This window comes from Aspergillus alliaceus (assembly GCF_009176365.1).
Source record: "Aspergillus alliaceus strain CBS 536.65 unplaced genomic scaffold BDW43scaffold_83, whole genome shotgun sequence".
In the NCBI taxonomy this organism is placed as follows: Eukaryota; Fungi; Ascomycota; class Eurotiomycetes; order Eurotiales; family Aspergillaceae; genus Aspergillus; species Aspergillus alliaceus.
Window position 1 is genome coordinate 50,269 of NW_022474766.1, and position 17,858 is coordinate 68,126.

A 17,858-nucleotide genomic window follows, 5' to 3' on the forward strand; every position below is an offset into this window, starting at 1 on the left:
GACGATCTGAAAAATAAAAAAAGAGTCGTAATACTGCCCTCCATATCAGAACTTCTTCAGTGGGAGTGAAAGATAGAACGGGAATCAAGGGCCAATGAAGGATGGTTAAGGTGAATTAGGAAAGGGAAGGCGATACTTAACACCGAACTACTGCCTTAGTGGCGTCTTGAGGACCAGCCAGACTTCCAGGAGAAGTGCCGCATGGGCCCACGAGGGAAACACGCCGTCGCAGGAGAAAGTGGGCGGCGAATCTTCAGTAAGGAGAGGAATAGATATGTCCAGTCGAGACAATGATGGTGAAGGGGAAGAGTAGTTGAAAAGACGACGAACTACAAATACTAGATAGAAATTAGATTTGAGGGGACTCCGATATAGGTTAAGGACGGTGCTTCTCAATGGCAAATTTATGTACATACATAATCACCATATATGTATGCAGCGACGTACCACCAGGACACACTCTCCATGGTTGTTACTAAGATATATAAATTTCTCTCCGTCTACAGAAGTCCTTAAATTACAACCAAGGTACTCGGTCATACAAAAGAAGTATGGAAAGGTAACAGTACGGCCTTGTGTGAAGGAGCTACCTCTTCTCTTGACACTTCTAATGCGGAATAGCTTACCAGTCATAGAACATGCAATATCAACTGATATTTATTGTATTTGCTATGTACGTACGTTATATATCGTCATAGATACCCAGTTTTTCTTTTCATATCCTTACAATAAATGGAAGATTCCTCATCTTGATCACCCGCTGAATGCCAATATGCAGAGTGTTATATACATCTTCCCCAAGAGATCATTAAACAGATCCCCCTCGTCCATCAACCCCACACGCCAGGACTGACCTGTCATTTGGCATAACTTTCTTTTACGTCCCGGCATGGTCGAAAGCACGTTTTGGACCAGTCATAATTTCTATAGGAATAATCTATTTCCGTCCCCCGGAAGTGTGGCTTTGTCTCGTGGCCGCCACGTTTCTTTTCTATTTGATTTGATTTGATTTGATTTTATCCTTTTGTTGGAACTGCATAAAGGAATACTGTGCCCCTTCGAGAACTGGGCGTCTGGAAGGAGTCTAGTCGAAACCAATCTCTTTGTCTTTCTTCAGTTGGCTTACTAGAGTAGGCCAGCGTACTATCGAATACTACGGCGGATTCCCCATTGGACATGGCTGGGATGGCGCCAGCTGAACTGGAGGAATATCCCTGCTGCCCTAATAATTCATATAGATATATACTGTGTCTTGCAGATCATGGAATACCCGGTATGATCCTAGTTCATTTCTTCCCGTGACTGCGTGATCGGTCAGCAGTTCCCTAGATGATATAAGAGCATAGGAACGTTAAGGGGAAATAATGATAGTTATTTCTCGTATCATGAGGATATTTAATCTAGAACATGGTCACATATAGATGACAAGAAATTTTGGTTACCATGGGATAGACATAATACCATGACCGTGCCTTAATTCTTCCCTTTCACCGTCAACCATTCCAGACCCCATGTCCCGAAACCGTAAACAGAAAACCATCCTCTCTCCATGGGAGGGAGAAGAAACCACTGAAAAATAATAATAGAAGGAAGAGTCGGAATACAAAGGAGTAGCTTCAGGATCCGCTCTAGGATTGGCGGGACCCGACCATCCCCACCACCAAAGCGCATTAACTTCTTAGTCCATCGAAGGCAGTGGATCCGCCATTTCTCTCGTCCAGTTTCGTCTTGCCAACGGTGCAGATCCTATTTTATCTAATTTGGCACTCCGAGCTTGGACGAGACTAATTACCTCCATGAAGCTATAATTTAACCCACAGATGCAGGGGACCAGACAAGTAAGGCTGCATCTCCGACACGAAGCGTCTTGGCTCTCCGGATTCTCCAGTCCAGATTATCGACGGGTTTGAGAAAGCGAGAGGGTTTGAAATTTGATGTTGATCATTCTGGTATCATCCAGTGAATCGCAATTTAAAATCCGTCCCTGTTCCCCCTTCTTTTGGGAACTTTTTTCTCCGGAGTACTCCGTCCGTGGGAGTCTATATTTATCGTCTTGCTAGACCACTAACTTTACGCATGGACGATATGCATACCCAGATTCACCCGATCCGTGTAACATTTTCTGACGTCTCATAAGTCTCCTGAGATGTCAGCCGCTGGACGGGAATAAATGTAAAGAAGAAAACAAAAAGCGGTGACTGATGGACTACAATTGTCTTAATCGCTGTTAAATTGTTTCCCGCCCTGGGTTGTTTCTTTCGGCTTTCTAAAGCCGAGTTCTATGCAGCTCGCCTACTCTAACCCTGTAAGGGGTATATCTACAAGTTAGGCGGCCTGAAGAGCCCAGACATCTGAATAACCTAGATTATAAATGTTTCTCCTATCAACTCAATTACAAAGCATATCCCTGATCCAAATCCTTTTTCTTTAATATGTTTATTATCCCTCCCCTGCCTCCGAGGTAGAAAGTAGCAGGATACCCTGTATATAGTACCACTAATATTAGATCCCCCATAAGTACTAGAAGAAGAAAAGAAGATCTATCAGAGACCAGGTGGAATCACATCATCACAAACAATAGTTAACCTGCACGTTAATCGAATTAAAACCCACCTAGCCTTAAACTTGGTCTCCGCATGCTCATCCGATCTTCAGTGAGACCGTTAGTATAGGTAACCAGTCCATCCATCCACCAATGGGGATTGTAAATCCAGGCTTAGGCCGACTACACTTTGGCCCAGGCAAATCGATATGTCTTGGATGAAGGAGCTTCTGCAAGTAGCTGAAGGCCGTGGTTTCTCGGCGTAAGATAATGGAAATAATTTTCAATATCCCAATGAACTGAAACTAAGGCAACCACAACAAAACAATGTTCGCCCACTAACTATCGAGGCATCACAAGAATTAGCAGACCAAGAAGGATACCCCGGTCAAATAAAATGATGGATCAGCAATTCCTCTGTAAATCCCCAAATGAGATGACTCTCGTGTGCCGTCAAGGCGGACCAGTATAGTACGTCCCGCGATGTCCCTGAAGCGCATCTAAGTGCCTATAGAACCCGGCCCTGACCGCCTCCACAGGCACAGTAAGCTCATAGGAGGAATGCGAAGCGAATGCAACAATCTCAGGCTCTGTCACAGTGACGCCGGCGTCTTGAATCCGGAAGAGACTATCTATGATAGCCCTTTTCACTTCCTCGTCGCGCATGAATGTGGCGCTGCCGTATACTACCCAGTTCAAGTCAGGCACTCGAGTATTGATCAAGGAATAGACTCTGGGTAGGATGGGAGGACTGTGGGGTGTGTTGTATGCGCGATTGTTGATGCCAGATACATTATGGTAGATATCCCTTATCACGCTTGTCTAGTAAAAGTTGACGGTGAACTGCGCGAAGATTGCCTCTTCGGTTTTGCCAAAAGTTTGAAGGGTGCGAGGCTTTTTATTGTCTGTAGAATCATGATGAGGATTTTCTTTGCACGAATGAGCTTCTGTCCTGGTGGGGTTTGGGCTAGGATATAATTTGAATCTGATTTCCCGTTGTGTCCTCGCTTGGCGCTGATGACAGCACTCCGGTAAAGCACATCACTGCCCAGTTTTTTCACTGCAGCTTTATACAATTCGCTACTTCTATGCGATGCATGGGTGAGAAGCCGTTTTGGAATCCATGAATGACTTCGAGAGAGAACGTCTTCAGCGTATATAGCGTTGTCCCAGGAAGGGGTCCCCAAAACCGTAGGTATACCCTCCAATAAGAGGAACAATGGCGCCTATATTGTACTTGGTCACAAAGTCCTAAAAAGGGAAGAGGAGATCTTCGGGTACAGGGTGATGATAGTATTCATTTTCAGGAACGGGTACTTCGCTAACTGCGCCATGTAGTTCTCCGTTGCAGTCCTAATCTCAGGGTCCTCGCTCGGAATGGTGATTCGTGTTGTAACAATCAGTTCCCCAGTTGTAAAGTCCACATTCTCGGATTGGTTGATAGGGAAGATCTCTATTACCTGATAAACCTTTGAAGTGAGCGAAGTAGTCAGTCACCACGCTTTTGTTGTGATAGGACACCACACCGTATCCTACTGGGATCCCAGTTGCAGGGCCAAAGTAAGTATTCGAATGACCCCCATGTCCCTCTTGTTTGTCAACGATAGCAACTCACCTTTTCATCTGTCGCAGGCGGATAGCGGCATATGTGCCTGAGGGTCCGCCTCCTATAAGGCCACATCACGATCGAGAATCTCAGGCTGGTCGGACACGGAGGGGACAAGTTCAGAACTGGACTAGGTATCAGCTGGTACTATGCCTATCAGGCACAGTGTGGCGATTTGAGCAAAAAGTTGAGGAGTGACGCGCATGATGCATGAACCATTCCACGACAGAGTAATAGTTGGGATGAAGTGGCGGTCGAAAGACTGAGGCTGACATGGTTTTTATTTAACCAATGTGCACCCTGTACACCTCAAATATAGTTTGCATGGAGCTACCTGTCCGTGTGACTAGATACGACAAAGTCAATACATTGATCTGGGGGCTAATCGGAGACTTGGGAAACTTGGATTCCTTCTCGAGTTATCTGGACAGGATATCCATGTAAGTATCCGTCACGCTCATCTACATTGTCCACTGAGGTCTGATGCTTGAAATTTGTTGCTATGCACCCTGCTCTCTTTGTAGTACTTTTCACAACAAATGCTGCGCATGAATGGGCCCGGTGATACCTACAATGCAACTCGAAAAGTGTATGTCCAGTTTGGCGATACAGCTCTAACCTGATAAAAGTCTTCGAACCGGCCGCGGAGAGTAATGGAATGTTCATGAAGTAATATACGTGTCTAGATCATTTATACGCCACGAAAAGCTCCAGTAAGATCCCGAAATTTCTCTGACTTGAAGGTATTTATGTGAACGCTGTAAATCCAATTTGTCCCCGTATGCAATTGCCTCGTATATCCTGTGCTCCTCGTCGTACATCTGTAAGCCACAAAAAATACTGTCCGTCCAGTTACCAACGTCGTCCGAAGACCGAATCTTCAGCTCTGGGGACTGCACGTTTCTCTGGCTGTCGGTTTCGATCGCGTGAGCGGGAGTGTGATGTCTGTGCCGTCGGTCTCTCAAAGGACTGAGAGCCTGAGCAGTTGTTTTCATCGGCAGAGCTTAATAATCTCGTTGATTGTACGAGGTCGATGTTGCCACGTTCGCCCGTGAAGCGTGATTCCGCATCCCGACCAAAGAGGGCCATCATGTCGTTCATGGTAAGTTTGGCTGCAGCGGTCTTGCCCTCGATAGTGACATTGGCAAGCTCTCGCTTGCGCTCCTGAAGATCAATAATTCGCTCTTCAACTGTATCCTTAACAATGAGCTTATAGATTTTGACATCGACTGTTTGGTTTAGGCGATGGACACGATCAATTGCCTGTTCTTCGACGAACTACGTACAAGAAAAAATCAAAGTTAGTTAGAGCTGTAGACTTGAAATTGTTGCGCCGTGCAAAAGAACTCACAGGATTCCAGAACGGCTCCAAGATGACCACCCGACTGGCCGCAGTCAGGTTAAGACCCAGTGCACCAGCCCGCAAACTACAAAGTAAAACCCTCGTCGCACTATTGTTCCTTAATCTGTTGAGGCTAGCCTCTCGGAGATCGTTTCGCATGCCACCATCATAACGTGCAAATCCAATTCCAGTGCGCTGGAGGAACGGTTCAATCTTGTCCAACATTGACGTAAAGACCGAGAAGACGATGAATTTGTGGTCTGCGGATTCCCTCCTAAGGATTCTCATGAGATGTCGGACCTTTGTTGAAGGTAGCAGCTGATTATCTCCATCACTAGGATTCAAATATATATCGTCCTCATCCGATTCACTATTCTGCTTTCTGCCACCTATACGATTGCGAGTTGGTGATTCGGGGACAGCTTCATCGTCAGAGTCAGTCTCAGAATCGTCTGAACCGAGCCATCGACCACCGCCTTCTGCATCTTCATCATCAGAGCCCCCAGCCTTTCCAAGATCTGGCACTGTACGCTGATCTTCGGGAACAATCCACTCGCCATCATCTTCGTCGTCGTCGCTATCCATGACTATCTTTCTATTCTTTCGTGATCGTGCATGTTGAACCTCGGAGCGCCGGTTAGAGGGCGACCGTGTAAGGTCCACCACATCTTCTTTTGAAGAGTACTCCTTTCTACTTTGGCTGCCAGCAAAATTAATATTCAGATCAGTCTCACACTCATCGCACCTGCTAGCACCACCTTTCGCCTCCTTCTGGCTCAACTCAGCTTGGCAGATGTCACATTTCTTTGAGACAACACTGAGAGCGCCGAAAAGATCTGCCATACTGTCCAAATCATCCTGTTTCCCAGCTGCGGGCTGGCTTCCCGAGGTGCCGTTTTGCAGAAGGATGTCTTTATCTTTAGCAAGATCACTTTTCACTAAGTCTGGATGGTTACAGGACTGTCGGAGACGCAATAGTAGCACCAATGCTCCAGCGTAGTCGAGTTTGGAACCACCCATCATCTTTTCGAGGCTATTATCAGTTCGCTGCTCGAGGCGTTTGTAAAAGTTCAGTTCACCCGGCGTGAACTCTGCAGAGACCTTGATCACCTCTCGTTTGACAATATGGAAGCCTGGTGACTTTTTCTGTTCTCCACCCGAAGCTACGTCTTTGGGTTTGAGGTTGTTGTTGAGCTTCAGGACATCCTTAGTGCGTCGCTTCATGAAAGCCTTCAGAACGACCTGCAAACGTTCGATTGCGAGGGCCCCGCGGCCATTGGCTAGAGGTTTAGTGATCTGTTCCTTCCAGGCCGCAAGATCGTTATAGGGTTTAATTCGGAGAAATTTGATCAAGCTTTGCAACTCATCGAGATTGTTCTGCATAGGAGTTCCAGTCAAGCACCATCTATACTCAGCATCTAAAGCGCAGGCAGATTGAGTTGCCTTTGCGTTTCGATTCTTAATAGTGTGGGCTTCATCCAAGATGATCCGGTACCAGTAGACGGAGAAGATGCCCGATTTCTTATTGCTCTTGTCGATGGCTCCATGTTCGGACGTTAAAGTGCCATACGTGGTGATCACAACATCATAATCGCCAAGATTGTCTCCAGCCTTTGTTCGAGTGTTCCCGTGGTAAACGCATACACGAAGTTTGTGGGATGTTTCAACCTTATCAAGGATTTCGGACTCCCACTGTTTGATTAGTGCCAAGGGAGCAACAACCAAAGTAGACTTGCTCAAACCAGGGGGTAGTCTCAAGTCATCATTGTCTCGTTCGGCTTCAGGGGTATTGATACACTCATCTTCGTCAACAATTCGTCGGCGTCCATCTTTCGGTTTCCGGTTTGTTAGCATCAGGGTGATAGCTTGGACAGTCTTTCCAAGACCCATGTCGTCTGCAAGAATCCCGCCTTTCGGAAGTACACCCTTATTCTTGCTATTACCAATCTCTTTGTCCCGCATCCAATTTACTCCCTCTCGTTGATGAGGCAGCAATTTGACCTTCAAGCCTTCTACTGTACCGTCATCTTCGTCTTCCTCTTCTTCGTCATCATCATCGTTTTCCGATCCAATGTCTCCAGTAACATCATGTTCACTATGTTCACCAGTCGCTGTTGTATGGGTACTCTTCTCGCTGGATTGGACGACTTTTATCTCCACATTATCCGCATCACTACCATCAGCGCTGGACTCGTTAACAGTAACCTCCTGTAGTTGCGCGGCTAGATCATCTATGTCGGAACTGTCCTTCTTTTCTTCCTTTTGATTCTCGGCCTTCTTGTTTTTACCCTTGTTCTTCTTGCTCTTGTTCTTCTTGTTCTTTGTTTTTGGGTGCTGCTTTTCATCTTCGTCCTCAAATGCTCCCTCTAAAAGAGCCTTGATATTTTCATTTGCCTTAGCTGTGTCAACATAACCATTTACATCCATCGAGCCGAAGCCAACATTGCGAGGTCGGGAACCGGGCGTGAAGCTGCCCTCCCCAGTCAGATCGACGAAGTTCCGCAGGTTCTTGGACGCGTTCGTCATTTTGATCGCAGATGGCTTCGACGCGAAAAAGGTCTTAGGAGCCCGAGGTGTGTTGAAAGTGAAATTTTCAGGGCGCTTGATCTCAACAACATCATCGTTAACAGGGCGAGAAAACCGGGAGTCGTTGTAGGCCGACGGTCGAACAGGTTTGAAAGGGTCAAAGGGCTCGCCGCGTTTGGGGGTTGATATTGCACCCCCCGGCGTCGCAGGAGGCCGGTGGCCATGGAAAGGTGCACCTGGTCGCTGCTGTGGGTGAGGTCTATGGTGCTCCGGCCGAGGCCTGTTCTGCTTAGGGATGTTGAAAGGGTGATTGGATTGGCGGTTTTGAGGATGCCCCGCGCCTAATGGTGAGGGTTTCCCAAATTCTGGCTGCTGGGAAATATGACGGTGGGGTTGTTCGTTCGGCTTGCGCGGGGTGGTTTGATTTAACGGATTTTCACTTTCTTTGGCCATTTTGGATAGTCGTTGGAGGGGCTTCCTCCAAGGGTTCTAGATAGGTAATCTGTTGATATAGGCTTGGATAATATTATGTTGGAACCCGTAAGGTGCGAGTGAAGATAGATATATTGTTTCACTTATGCGCAGTTCTTTTAAGCATTTCTAGACCTGGCCATATGAATAGCAAATGATTAGCATGACTCTCCAACCGTCCGGAGGAATCCTCCATTCGAGTACTTTTCATTCGCATACCGCGATTAGAGCTCAGAAAGTCGCTCATGCCATTAAGGATCTCTTAAAGTTGACTGAGTGGGGTGGATTTGCCAGAGAAGATGGTGTTTGAGGCTACAAATATTGTTTAGTGCCGCCATGCCACATTTATCGATAGCGCTAATCCCGCTAATTTTGTTTGGGCAAAGCTTTGCCCCGGCAACCAGCCCGCCCTGGCAATGACAGGGCAGTCAATGACCAACGAAAGAGTCAAAACTGTTTGAGAGCTCGAGCCACTTTTCAAAGTCTACTATTAGATTAAGCATTTCCTGGTCTTCAGGCATGTATATATTTAGCTATCGCCGAATCCTATCTGTCTATTTTTAGTTTAGTGAACAATCAGGCCCCATAATGTCGATCAGATCTCCCCAATGACTTCCTTCAAAAGCTCTGGAACGATGGCACCAGCATCACCTTGGAAGAACCAATCGCCTGGTTTCAATCCTGAAGACCCTACATCGTTCCGATCCATATTAACTACCGCAACTCTAGCGCCCCTCGCCCGAGCCTTATCAACATAGCCTGCAGCAGGGTACACTCTTGAGCTTGTACCAATCACTAATATCAGGTCAACAGGACCAGATTTCATCCAGCTATCCACCCTGTCAAGAGTATGTAATGGCAGGCTCTCTCCGAACCATACCACCCCGGGCCGAAGGAGTCCATCTTTGCACTCTGGACAATGTGGAAGGACGTCAGGGCTCAGCGGGGTAAGAGGAACCCGGTCATCAGAAATGTCAACTTCTTCACCTTCCCATGCCCTTAATGCGCCGCTTAAGGTCTTCGAAGCTTCCTCGCCTGTCTTATCACCCGCTGATTGCTCGGGCCCTCGAGCATTCTTCGGTATCGCGAGAGCAGGAACGATTGGATCAGTGAAGTCGTTCTCACGGGAATAACTGCAGTAGAAGGACGTGCATTTGACAGTGAAAAGGGAACCATGGAGGAGGTGAAGCTGAGATAACGGATGGTCTGCTCGCTGCGAGAGGCCTATCGTTGAGTTCATTAACCCGTGATTATGTAATTATGCGAAATAGTGATTGGCGACGTTGTGAAGGTCAGACTTACCATCGACATTTTGCGACAAGGTAACGAAGTTTTTATTCCTCTTAGCGAGCTCTGCCAGCGCACGGTGTGCGCGATTCGGTTGTGCTTTTAGTGCCATATGCCTCCGATAACTATAGAACTGCCACACCAGGTCTGGATTGGCTTCGAACGCTTCGGGCGTTGCCAGGTCAGTCGCATCGTAGGATCGCCATAGACCTCCAGCTCCCCGAAAGGTAGGAAGTCCCGATGAGGCGGAGATACCAGCTCCTAGAAGTGCGAGTATGCGCTTGCATCCTTTTAAATATTCTGAAAATGTTCTGAGATCAGCTGCCGGGATGGTGGATGCAGCCATGGTGGGGTGCTGGCAATAACTGTTGAAGAACGTTGCGCTGTACCATGCGAAATATCAGTCTATTAAATATAAATAATGAGTAATTACATAGATATCAGTAGTTTTCATAGGACGGCCCCTTAAGCTCAGTGGAGGAGGAAGAAAGTTGAGTACTAGTCAGCTTACATTTGTTGATGGTATGGGTTTAAATATGACGTTTTCGATGTCGGAGGTGCGTGGCATTTGAGTCATAAGCTGTGGTTCTAAAACTAAGACCTTCTAGACCAAATGCTAATACATATACAAGATAGCCATGCAGTAAGGGGGTGGACTCCAGAGATTATGCTAGACCTTGTTAAAGGGTTTTGAGTGCTCTGAAGAAGTTTTGAGGCGTCCTGAATGGTCATAAGCTTCAGAGATATATTGGTTACTATCTGTAACTATCGTTGAACCATAAGATAATACGGTGAAAAAAAAAGCAAAAGAAGAATCAAGAGCGTAGTCTAATGCTGCTCCTCAACAGGAAGTGTAACTTTGACTGCCTCCTGTGCATATCTCCGATTTTGATCATTTCTAGCGGCAATAAACCTGGTGATATGATCAGGCACTTCCGTTACCCTGTTATCAGGACTTGGAATGGGCTCTCCGAATGTCTTCCAAACGGGCACAACGCCAGTCCAAACGCGGCCGGTAACTTCATCATTCGTCTTGTCTTTCTTTTCATCTGACACACCGCCGTCTCGGATCTTGCCGCTCCCATCGACAACTTTGACCTTCAATATCACAGTTGATGACATCTCTGCACTGTCTGGAGGCACCCGCGAATGGCTCCAACGGTCGGATAGCACTGAATTCGTAATCAATTCCATTGCCCAGAGCTTTTCAGCTTCGTCAGTGACCAATTTGGCATATCCGTGCAAAACGGCGGACCGATAGTTATAACTATGAGAATTCGGAGTTAAGGAAAGGATTAACCCATCTACTCTACTAGCAGCGACGCAAATGGGTAGTCCGTCTCCCTCACAATCCCGGGCTAAATTCATAATCCGTGAGCTGACGTAGCCATGGAGATAGCAGTCTAGGGGTTCGTCAATGCTCGCCGATGGGTAGTCGAACGATCCCATCTGCCCGATCATGGGCAAGATTGCCGGGAAAGGATCGGAGGGTCCAGGTGAAAAAGATACATGGAGAACCTGGCTTGAATTGATGATGGAATGGATTGCTTTTAGATCATAAGTAGCTAGAGGAATCTTAGTATAAGAACGCCGTAATATATATTTCCTGAACCTTACCTCGGTGTTTATAGCGATTGACAGTGTTGGAGGACCGCTTGGGGTATGTCAGTGTTCGTCCCATTTTGCAGGATATTTGTAATAAAGGCTTCTGGGGTTGAAGGTCTTCGTTTATACACCACGGGAGTTAGATATATTTAAAGTCTCTCCGCCTAGCGCATGGGGGAGAACTTGAACTATCGCCGAGAGATGACGTGCTTTTATACCGATACGAGCCATGTTCCCAGCGCAATAGGATACACTGATCCGAGATAAGCTGTCGGCGAATTCTTATTGAGCATCGCAATCTATCTCTGGACTGGGGAGGACATGTAGAGGAGAGATGTTAAATTACTGGAGAATGATTGGCTAAACGCACCGAGATATAGTGCTGTGGAGGCCTAAGGCATCATGGACCCACTGAAAGGGCGTCGGAGCTTCTGACCGAGTGTGCTGGGCGATGACTTTACCTGAACCAGATAAACCTGAATTTCAGGCTGTTTGGAATCAGCTGCTCTCAAAGACAATCCAGCAAGCATGTCGACATGCACATTATTCACCCGCCAATGGCCTCGTCGCCTACGCTGTTCCACGTCGCGCATCTCCCTTAAAAGCGTTAACCGTCCGGCGCTCCAGTCACGCCCAACCCTTCGTCGCGCATACGCCTCTATCTCCGCCGCAGATCTTAAATTCGGCCAACCATTACACGAGACACATCCTCATATACTCAATCCTGGAGAACGTGTGTATATGACAAATATTAGGAGCACTGGCCAGAAGTATTGACTCTTGAATAAGTAACACCTGGGATCACTGCGCTCGAGTATGCTCATCGTCGTTCGCGACTCGCAAACCGACTACCAAAACATGCAATTGCGGTGTTGAGCGCTGCGGAGGTCACATATCGCGCGTCGGGTATCTTTAACGAATACCGACAAGACTCCAACTTCTTTTACCTCACAGGTTGGTGATGATCGTGTTTGGATGAGGAATAAAGACTTACTGTTCTTCCATTGAATAGGTTTTGATGAACCCAATGCGCTGGCTATAATTGGTAAGTGCTACATTCCTAAATGAGGCTATAATAGTAAGACTCATATGATTGTAGGAAATGATGGCTCCGGAGATAATCACCTTTTTCACCTCTATGTGCGGGAGAAAGATGCGAAAGCTGAGCTTTGGGATGGAGCTCGATCAGGCACGCGCGCTGCAATTGATGTCTTTAATGCTGATGAAGTAAAATAACTACACTTCCTACTATTCTTTAGGGCATAGCTGATGTTCCAATTCTAGACAGGTGATATAGAACGCATTGGGGATATACTCCCCCCTATTCTTTCTGGTGCTACGGAGATCTTTACGGACATCCCGGCATTTAATCCGGGTAGATCCTCCTTGCATCGATACCTATACGGACCCTCCGGTACATCTGAGCAGCTGAAAAAGATCGTTGACCACAGTAAGGTCAAGCCGTTACGACACATCTTGAATGAAATGAGAGTGTTCAAGAGCGAGGACGAAGTTGTGCAGTTGCGTCGAGTCGGCCAGGCTTCTGGAAGAGCTTTCACGGAATCCATGAGGCAAACGTTTACCCGAGAGAAGGACCTAACATCATTTTTGGAGTACAATCTCAAAGTAAAGGGCTGCGACACAAGTGCCTTTGTGCCTGTTGTTGCTGGCGGTTCTGTATGTGCCGTTTGGTGACTTAGTAGAGCGAGACTAATACCCTCTAGAATGCTTTAAGCATCCATTACACGAGAAATGATGACGTCTTGAGGTAATACATCAAATGCCTTCCATTTCGTTCGAAATTGGCTGACATATGACTACTTAGGGATGGAGACATGGTACTGGTCGATGGGGGTGGAGTACGTATATCTTGAATCTGTGGACTGTAACTCATGCTTACCGCTCAATAGGAAATGGGAACTTACATCTCTGACATTACGAGAACCTGGCCCGTTAACGGCAAGTTCTCCGATCCTCAGCGCGACTTGTATAATGCAGTTTTAAACGTGCAGCGTACTTGTGTGTCCCTTTGCAGGGAGAACGCAAACGTTTCTCTGGACAAACTGCACACAATCGCAGAGAACGGTCTTCGAGATGAGCTGCAACAGCTCGGGTTTGATGTTTCAGGAAGTGTAAGGTTCCCTGGTTTTTGTATTGCTCAAATTGATATTGACGTATATAGACAATGGGGATTCTGTTCCCTCACCATTTGGGCCACTACGTAGGGCTGGACGTCCATGACTGTCCCGGTTATTCTCGTGGTTATAACTTGAAGGCCAGCCAATGTATTACTATCGAGCCGTATGTGCTTGACTCCTGCCACTTTTCCTCCCCCTGCTAATTGCTTCAAGCGGTATTTACGTTCCCGACAGTGACAGATTTCCTGAGAAGTTCCGGGGCATCGGAATCCGTATCGAGGACAGCGTCTGTGTTGGGGACGAGAATCCTATTGTGCTTACCACCGAGGCAGTGAAGGAAGTAAGATCTACACTTTGACCTCTCTGGATTTCTTTGTTATTGTGCCTTCTTGTTGGTCGCATGGCTGAGTTAACACAAGTCCTATGCTAACATTCCATATTTGTAGGTTGACGATATCGAAGCCCTTCGGGGATAAAGTGAGTAGGAAACTGTACTGGATAGATACCCACTGTATATGAATGTATGTACCATAGGAGTGACCTAGCATAAAGGGGAGTTGTAGAGTATGAAAATAGCTGCTCTTACCTTTGGCCCATTTTTGGGGTAAATGCTTGTAAAGAAACCCCTCCGAAAGATTAAATTACGATCTGATACACCACTAACTAGAGAAAACTAAACACAAAAGCAAGCCGGAGAAGAGTTGGAGACAACTCATTCAAATTCTACGAGGTTCATGCCAATGCTGGAAGGGGCTTTAAAAAAAAAAAAAGAAAAGAAAAGAAAAAGCACGGTGGGGAAAGAGAAATTTGAATGATATGAATTTATGGAATACTTCAGCGAGGTTTTCATACCTCGCGCGACGCCCTGTTGGTTGTCCGGCGCACATCCCGAGCAAGCCAAAACAAACTGCCCGTACCGTACGGGCTCCACTAACCTTCCCTGACACGCTTAATCCTCTTCCACTCCCATCACTTTACAGCCTCTTTTCACCTCGAACCTCCACTCCACCCTCCCATGTCCTTTTGACTTGACGGTACCTGTCAATCATCTCCTCTCAGAGGAAACAGGTCTTCGTCTTGTCTTAACCTTCAACCGCCACGCTCCCTACCCCATTGGTGTCTTATCTCGTGTGAACAATGGCGTCTTTGTAATTCAGTCTTCGAGACGTGTAGTTCATCGCGTGCTGGGCCTGGAGTACCCCTCTTTTACGGGCATCTTGACCAACAGCTAATAAACTCTTACTCTGCTTCGTGTATTGTTACCATATGGCAGCAGTATTCATACCACCTTCGCCGCAGACCTCTCTGAACATGTCGACTCGCCGACCACTCGCAAACGTGCCGAATGCTACTAACTCCCCCCATAGGGCGGGCCTCGTGCCTGCCAAACGCCCTCGAACGACACATGCACCACTAGATATTTCTTATGGCCAACCACCGCCCAAGAAGCAGGTAGTTGATGGGGTTGAAGGGGATGCTCGGTCACCAACCCGTACCAGACCTTCTTTTCAAAATCCGGATTCCAAGTTGTTCGCACGTCGTCCGAATAATACTCAACCAAGTGCTTTCGAGAGAAAGCTGGTCGCTGTAAGGGATAAAGAAAGACAGCCTCAGCTTAGAGCATCGAGACATGAGAGACCATCCGCGGAAACCATCGATTCCATAAGGCAATGGCAAAGACATTATCGGAAGGCCTTCCCCCAATTTGTCTTTTATTTTGACAGTATTCCGGAGGAGCTGCGCAGCAAGTGTTCGCGACAAGTTCTTGCATTGGGAGCCGTAAGTGGACCTACCTTGTTCTCTGCTCATCGTGACTCCACCTTGCGCTGCGGCCACAAGAGAAGGGAGGGAATGTTCTAGCTGGTGTGGTCACTAGGCCCATCACTTCATGCGTAGCTGTCTATCACAATACTAACAATAATTCATAGCGTGAGGAAAAATTCTTTTCGCGTTTAGTGACGCACGTTGTTACGTCGCGCCCTATACCGCCGGAAACTGACGTGACAAGCCCAGCGGAGGCTAATGCGGTATCAGTAGACCAGACTACTGCAGATGGCGCCCCACAGACCGTGAACCCTTCATTACTCGAGAAGAATCCCGATGCACACCTCCATATGTCACTGAAGAATGAAGCACGACGTGAGCAGAGCAATATGGATGTCTTGCATAGAGCTCGTCAGATGGGAATGAAAATATGGGCCATTGAGAAACTCCAGCGAATGATTGCCACGATCAATGATGGAGATATTGGTGGTCACGGTGGCCATTCAACCCGCAATAATCATGCCGGTGGTGGACACTCTCGGGGCAGAGGCGAGGCAGACCTTTCCCAAGTTCTTCAAAACGAGCTCAATGGCTCCTCCGATCGTAACCCTCTATCCGTATTAAAGGATCTGGTCATGTTCAAAGGTCCATTCATCTATGTTCACGACATGGACGAAAAGACGAGGCCTGTTATGGTTCGAGAGTACCCAAAAGTCGTAAGACGGCAAGACGGTATCTGGCCGCAATTCAGAAGTGCTCCACTGGGGAAATGCCCATTCATCGACGAACCTCTCACGAAGAAAGATCTGGAACGGCAACGGCCCCGTCAAGAGAAACAGAAAACAGTTGCTTCCAAGCCAGCCCAAGAGACACAGGCCCCCAGACCAAACGCCCCCGAATATGTCATTGAGAAGGTAGCTGATCGTGCACCGAAAAAAGAGCACAGTCCTCCAAGTATTCATGAAGAGGCTGTGTCTCATTCCAAGCAACCAGAAATGCAGGAGATACAGCCAACTCGACCGATATCACCAAGAAAGAGCTCCGAAAGCTTTGTTCCTCCTCCACTCAACTGTGGTGGACGTTTCTATACTGGTGGTCGTGAACCTGCAGCGTCTGGTATGCAGCCATCAAATATCACCTCTGCTATCCGTTCCCAGATGGTGTCGTCTACTGCCGCGGCGCCTGGCGCAAAGGCTGGTATCAGCAAAGAGGTCCATGAATTAAAGCGAAAAGTCCTGGAGAAAAGCAATGGAGGGCTCTCAACTGGCACGGGGCCTTTATCATACCGCGCTGCGGACATGTCGACAGCGCTTAAGATGACGAAGAGCCACGGCAACCGACAGTGCAAGTTAGATCCCCCTGAGAAACTTGGAAACGTGATTGAGGAGGAAACCACCCAGTCGGAGAGCAATGATGCTGGCAAACAGCGAAACAGTTTGCGAAAAGTTACCTGTCAAAAGAAAAAGGAGAGGAGGAGGGATCCGAAACCAGGCTACTGCGAGAATTGCAGGGATAAATTTGACGACTTTGACGAGGTAAGTCGCTATCAGGAGTGAATAGGTAGCAAAGTATTAACTTGTGTTGCAGCATATCATGACTAGGAAACACCGCAAGTTTGCAATGAACACCGCAAACTGGGCAGAATTAGACTCGTTACTTTTTCAGTTACAGCGGCCACTGAAGGATGAATATGAATATGCTTAGCGTATCTTACTGTGCTTAGGCTTCAACAAACCAAAACGAAGTACATGTACAAAGCAACTCTATTGCTTCCTCGGCCACGCTGAATCCGTTTCTTGCAGTTGAAAGGTCCGATATTAGTAACAGTTGCATACAAGCAATTTGCCCTCCTATCATTTGCCCTCCGAGCAGCGACTGGCATTGATTGATATTGGCTTCACGTCACTCATTCTCCATCATTATAACCTCAATGAGCTTCTTTTTTTTCACTGTCATATTTCTTCTTTCTTCTTTTTTTTTTTTGCGATTTCTGTCTGTTGTATCTTATAGTCGATTGCATTTTCACTCGGCCGGCGTCCTTGGATTGTCACCTGCATTATCACTGTTGTCTTGTGGACTTGATGACGAACGACAGCTAACGGCCTTGTCAGCGACCACCTTTGGAAACCATGATAACAAAGGGAAAGCAAAAGAAGAAAAGAAAAAAAATGGATAGGAGTGAATGGCGTGGAGGTAGGTGACATGGAGTTTTTTGTTTCTTAATTTACCCTACAGCATTCACCATTCAGTACATGCATCGCATCGAGAGACTTCATGCTGTCTCGGAAGGAAATATTGCATTGGTATTCATCTGATTCATTAATTATTGACCCTCTTCTTCTTTATACACCATTTTCCTTTGTTCTCTTTTCTTTTGTCGCGCCAAATGGGAGGATGCGTTCACGGGGTTGCATGGCGGAAAGGGTTGAACGCCCTGAGGTGGAGGTGGAGTTTTCCTTTCTCGTGAGTATCATTAGGTAGCTGGCATAGCCTACTACTTTTTATCTAGTGCTTGACCAAGCTAGACCCGAACATTAATGTTAGACTTATGTGGTCCTCGGGTCAATAAATGAAATG

The 17,858-nt window shown here is 47.0% G+C and overlaps 5 protein-coding genes across 5 annotated transcripts; 2 read left to right on the forward strand and 3 right to left on the reverse strand.

The window, feature by feature from the left end:
• Positions 1 to 4,880: 4,880 nt before the first annotated feature.
• Positions 4,881 to 8,783, reverse strand: BDW43DRAFT_244353 (putative SNF2 family helicase/ATPase). The gene is made up of 3 exons (XM_032039715.1): positions 8,707 to 8,783; positions 5,500 to 8,622; positions 4,881 to 5,426 (listed from the first exon to the last, which is right to left on the reverse strand). Exons 2-3 carry the CDS (start codon positions 8,467 to 8,469, stop codon positions 5,001 to 5,003), a joined length of 3,396 nt encoding a protein of 1,131 aa, XP_031894351.1. The 5' UTR covers positions 8,470 to 8,622; positions 8,707 to 8,783; the 3' UTR covers positions 4,881 to 5,000.
• Positions 8,784 to 8,942: 159 nt separating this feature from the next.
• BDW43DRAFT_293881 (SIR2 family NAD-dependent protein deacylase) lies at positions 8,943 to 10,262 on the reverse strand. The gene is made up of 2 exons (XM_032043879.1): positions 9,790 to 10,262; positions 8,943 to 9,711 (listed from the first exon to the last, which is right to left on the reverse strand). The coding sequence occupies exons 1-2, from the start codon at positions 10,118 to 10,120 to the stop codon at positions 9,083 to 9,085; spliced, it is 960 nt and encodes a 319-aa protein (XP_031894352.1). The 5' UTR covers positions 10,121 to 10,262; the 3' UTR covers positions 8,943 to 9,082.
• Positions 10,263 to 10,514: 252 nt separating this feature from the next.
• On the reverse strand, positions 10,515 to 11,707 carry BDW43DRAFT_293883 (pyridoxamine 5'-phosphate oxidase family protein). Its single transcript, XM_032043880.1, has 2 exons — positions 11,392 to 11,707; positions 10,515 to 11,339 (listed from the first exon to the last, which is right to left on the reverse strand). Exons 1-2 carry the CDS (start codon positions 11,453 to 11,455, stop codon positions 10,603 to 10,605), a joined length of 801 nt encoding a protein of 266 aa, XP_031894353.1. The 5' UTR covers positions 11,456 to 11,707; the 3' UTR covers positions 10,515 to 10,602.
• Positions 11,708 to 11,846: 139 nt separating this feature from the next.
• On the forward strand, positions 11,847 to 14,110 carry BDW43DRAFT_293885 (aminopeptidase P family protein). Its single transcript, XM_032043881.1, has 11 exons — positions 11,847 to 12,112; positions 12,169 to 12,333; positions 12,392 to 12,424; positions 12,479 to 12,606; positions 12,664 to 13,056; positions 13,104 to 13,147; positions 13,205 to 13,238; positions 13,290 to 13,511; positions 13,562 to 13,680; positions 13,731 to 13,857; positions 13,964 to 14,110. The coding sequence occupies exons 1-11, from the start codon at positions 11,908 to 11,910 to the stop codon at positions 13,991 to 13,993; spliced, it is 1,500 nt and encodes a 499-aa protein (XP_031894354.1). The 5' UTR covers positions 11,847 to 11,907; the 3' UTR covers positions 13,994 to 14,110.
• Positions 14,111 to 14,622: 512 nt separating this feature from the next.
• Positions 14,623 to 17,135, forward strand: BDW43DRAFT_244416 (protein serine/threonine kinase activating protein nimO). The gene is made up of 4 exons (XM_032039716.1): positions 14,623 to 15,296; positions 15,446 to 16,816; positions 16,869 to 17,031; positions 17,084 to 17,135. Exons 1-3 carry the CDS (start codon positions 14,784 to 14,786, stop codon positions 16,983 to 16,985), a joined length of 2,001 nt encoding a protein of 666 aa, XP_031894355.1. The 5' UTR covers positions 14,623 to 14,783; the 3' UTR covers positions 16,986 to 17,031; positions 17,084 to 17,135.
• Positions 17,136 to 17,858: the final 723 nt, after the last annotated feature.

What these genes read in the sequence shown, in the direction of transcription:
- BDW43DRAFT_244353 (XM_032039715.1), bottom strand. Translation starts at nt 8,469, where the DNA reads ATGGCCAAAGAAAGTGAAAATCCGTTAAATCAAACCACCCCGCGCAAG. An exon ending in TGGAGCCGTTCTGGAATCCT is followed by an intron (nt 5,427 to 5,499) that starts GTGAGTTCTTTT and finishes TCTTGTACGTAG; the next exon opens with TTCGTCGAAGAACAGGCAAT.
- BDW43DRAFT_244416 (XM_032039716.1), top strand. Translation starts at nt 14,784, where the DNA reads ATGGCAGCAGTATTCATACCACCTTCGCCGCAGACCTCTCTGAACATG. An exon ending in AAGTTCTTGCATTGGGAGCC is followed by an intron (nt 15,297 to 15,445) that starts GTAAGTGGACCT and finishes AATAATTCATAG; the next exon opens with CGTGAGGAAAAATTCTTTTC. An exon ending in AATTTGACGACTTTGACGAG is followed by an intron (nt 16,817 to 16,868) that starts GTAAGTCGCTAT and finishes CTTGTGTTGCAG; the next exon opens with CATATCATGACTAGGAAACA.
- BDW43DRAFT_293883 (XM_032043880.1), bottom strand. Translation starts at nt 11,455, where the DNA reads ATGGGACGAACACTGACATACCCCAAGCGGTCCTCCAACACTGTCAAT. An exon ending in CAATCGCTATAAACACCGAG is followed by an intron (nt 11,340 to 11,391) that starts GTAAGGTTCAGG and finishes AGATTCCTCTAG; the next exon opens with CTACTTATGATCTAAAAGCA.
- BDW43DRAFT_293881 (XM_032043879.1), bottom strand. Translation starts at nt 10,120, where the DNA reads ATGGCTGCATCCACCATCCCGGCAGCTGATCTCAGAACATTTTCAGAA. An exon ending in CTTGTCGCAAAATGTCGATG is followed by an intron (nt 9,712 to 9,789) that starts GTAAGTCTGACC and finishes ACTCAACGATAG; the next exon opens with GCCTCTCGCAGCGAGCAGAC.
- BDW43DRAFT_293885 (XM_032043881.1), top strand. Translation starts at nt 11,908, where the DNA reads ATGTCGACATGCACATTATTCACCCGCCAATGGCCTCGTCGCCTACGC. An exon ending in CTGTTGTTGCTGGCGGTTCT is followed by an intron (nt 13,057 to 13,103) that starts GTATGTGCCGTT and finishes AATACCCTCTAG; the next exon opens with AATGCTTTAAGCATCCATTA. An exon ending in CCACCGAGGCAGTGAAGGAA is followed by an intron (nt 13,858 to 13,963) that starts GTAAGATCTACA and finishes CCATATTTGTAG; the next exon opens with GTTGACGATATCGAAGCCCT.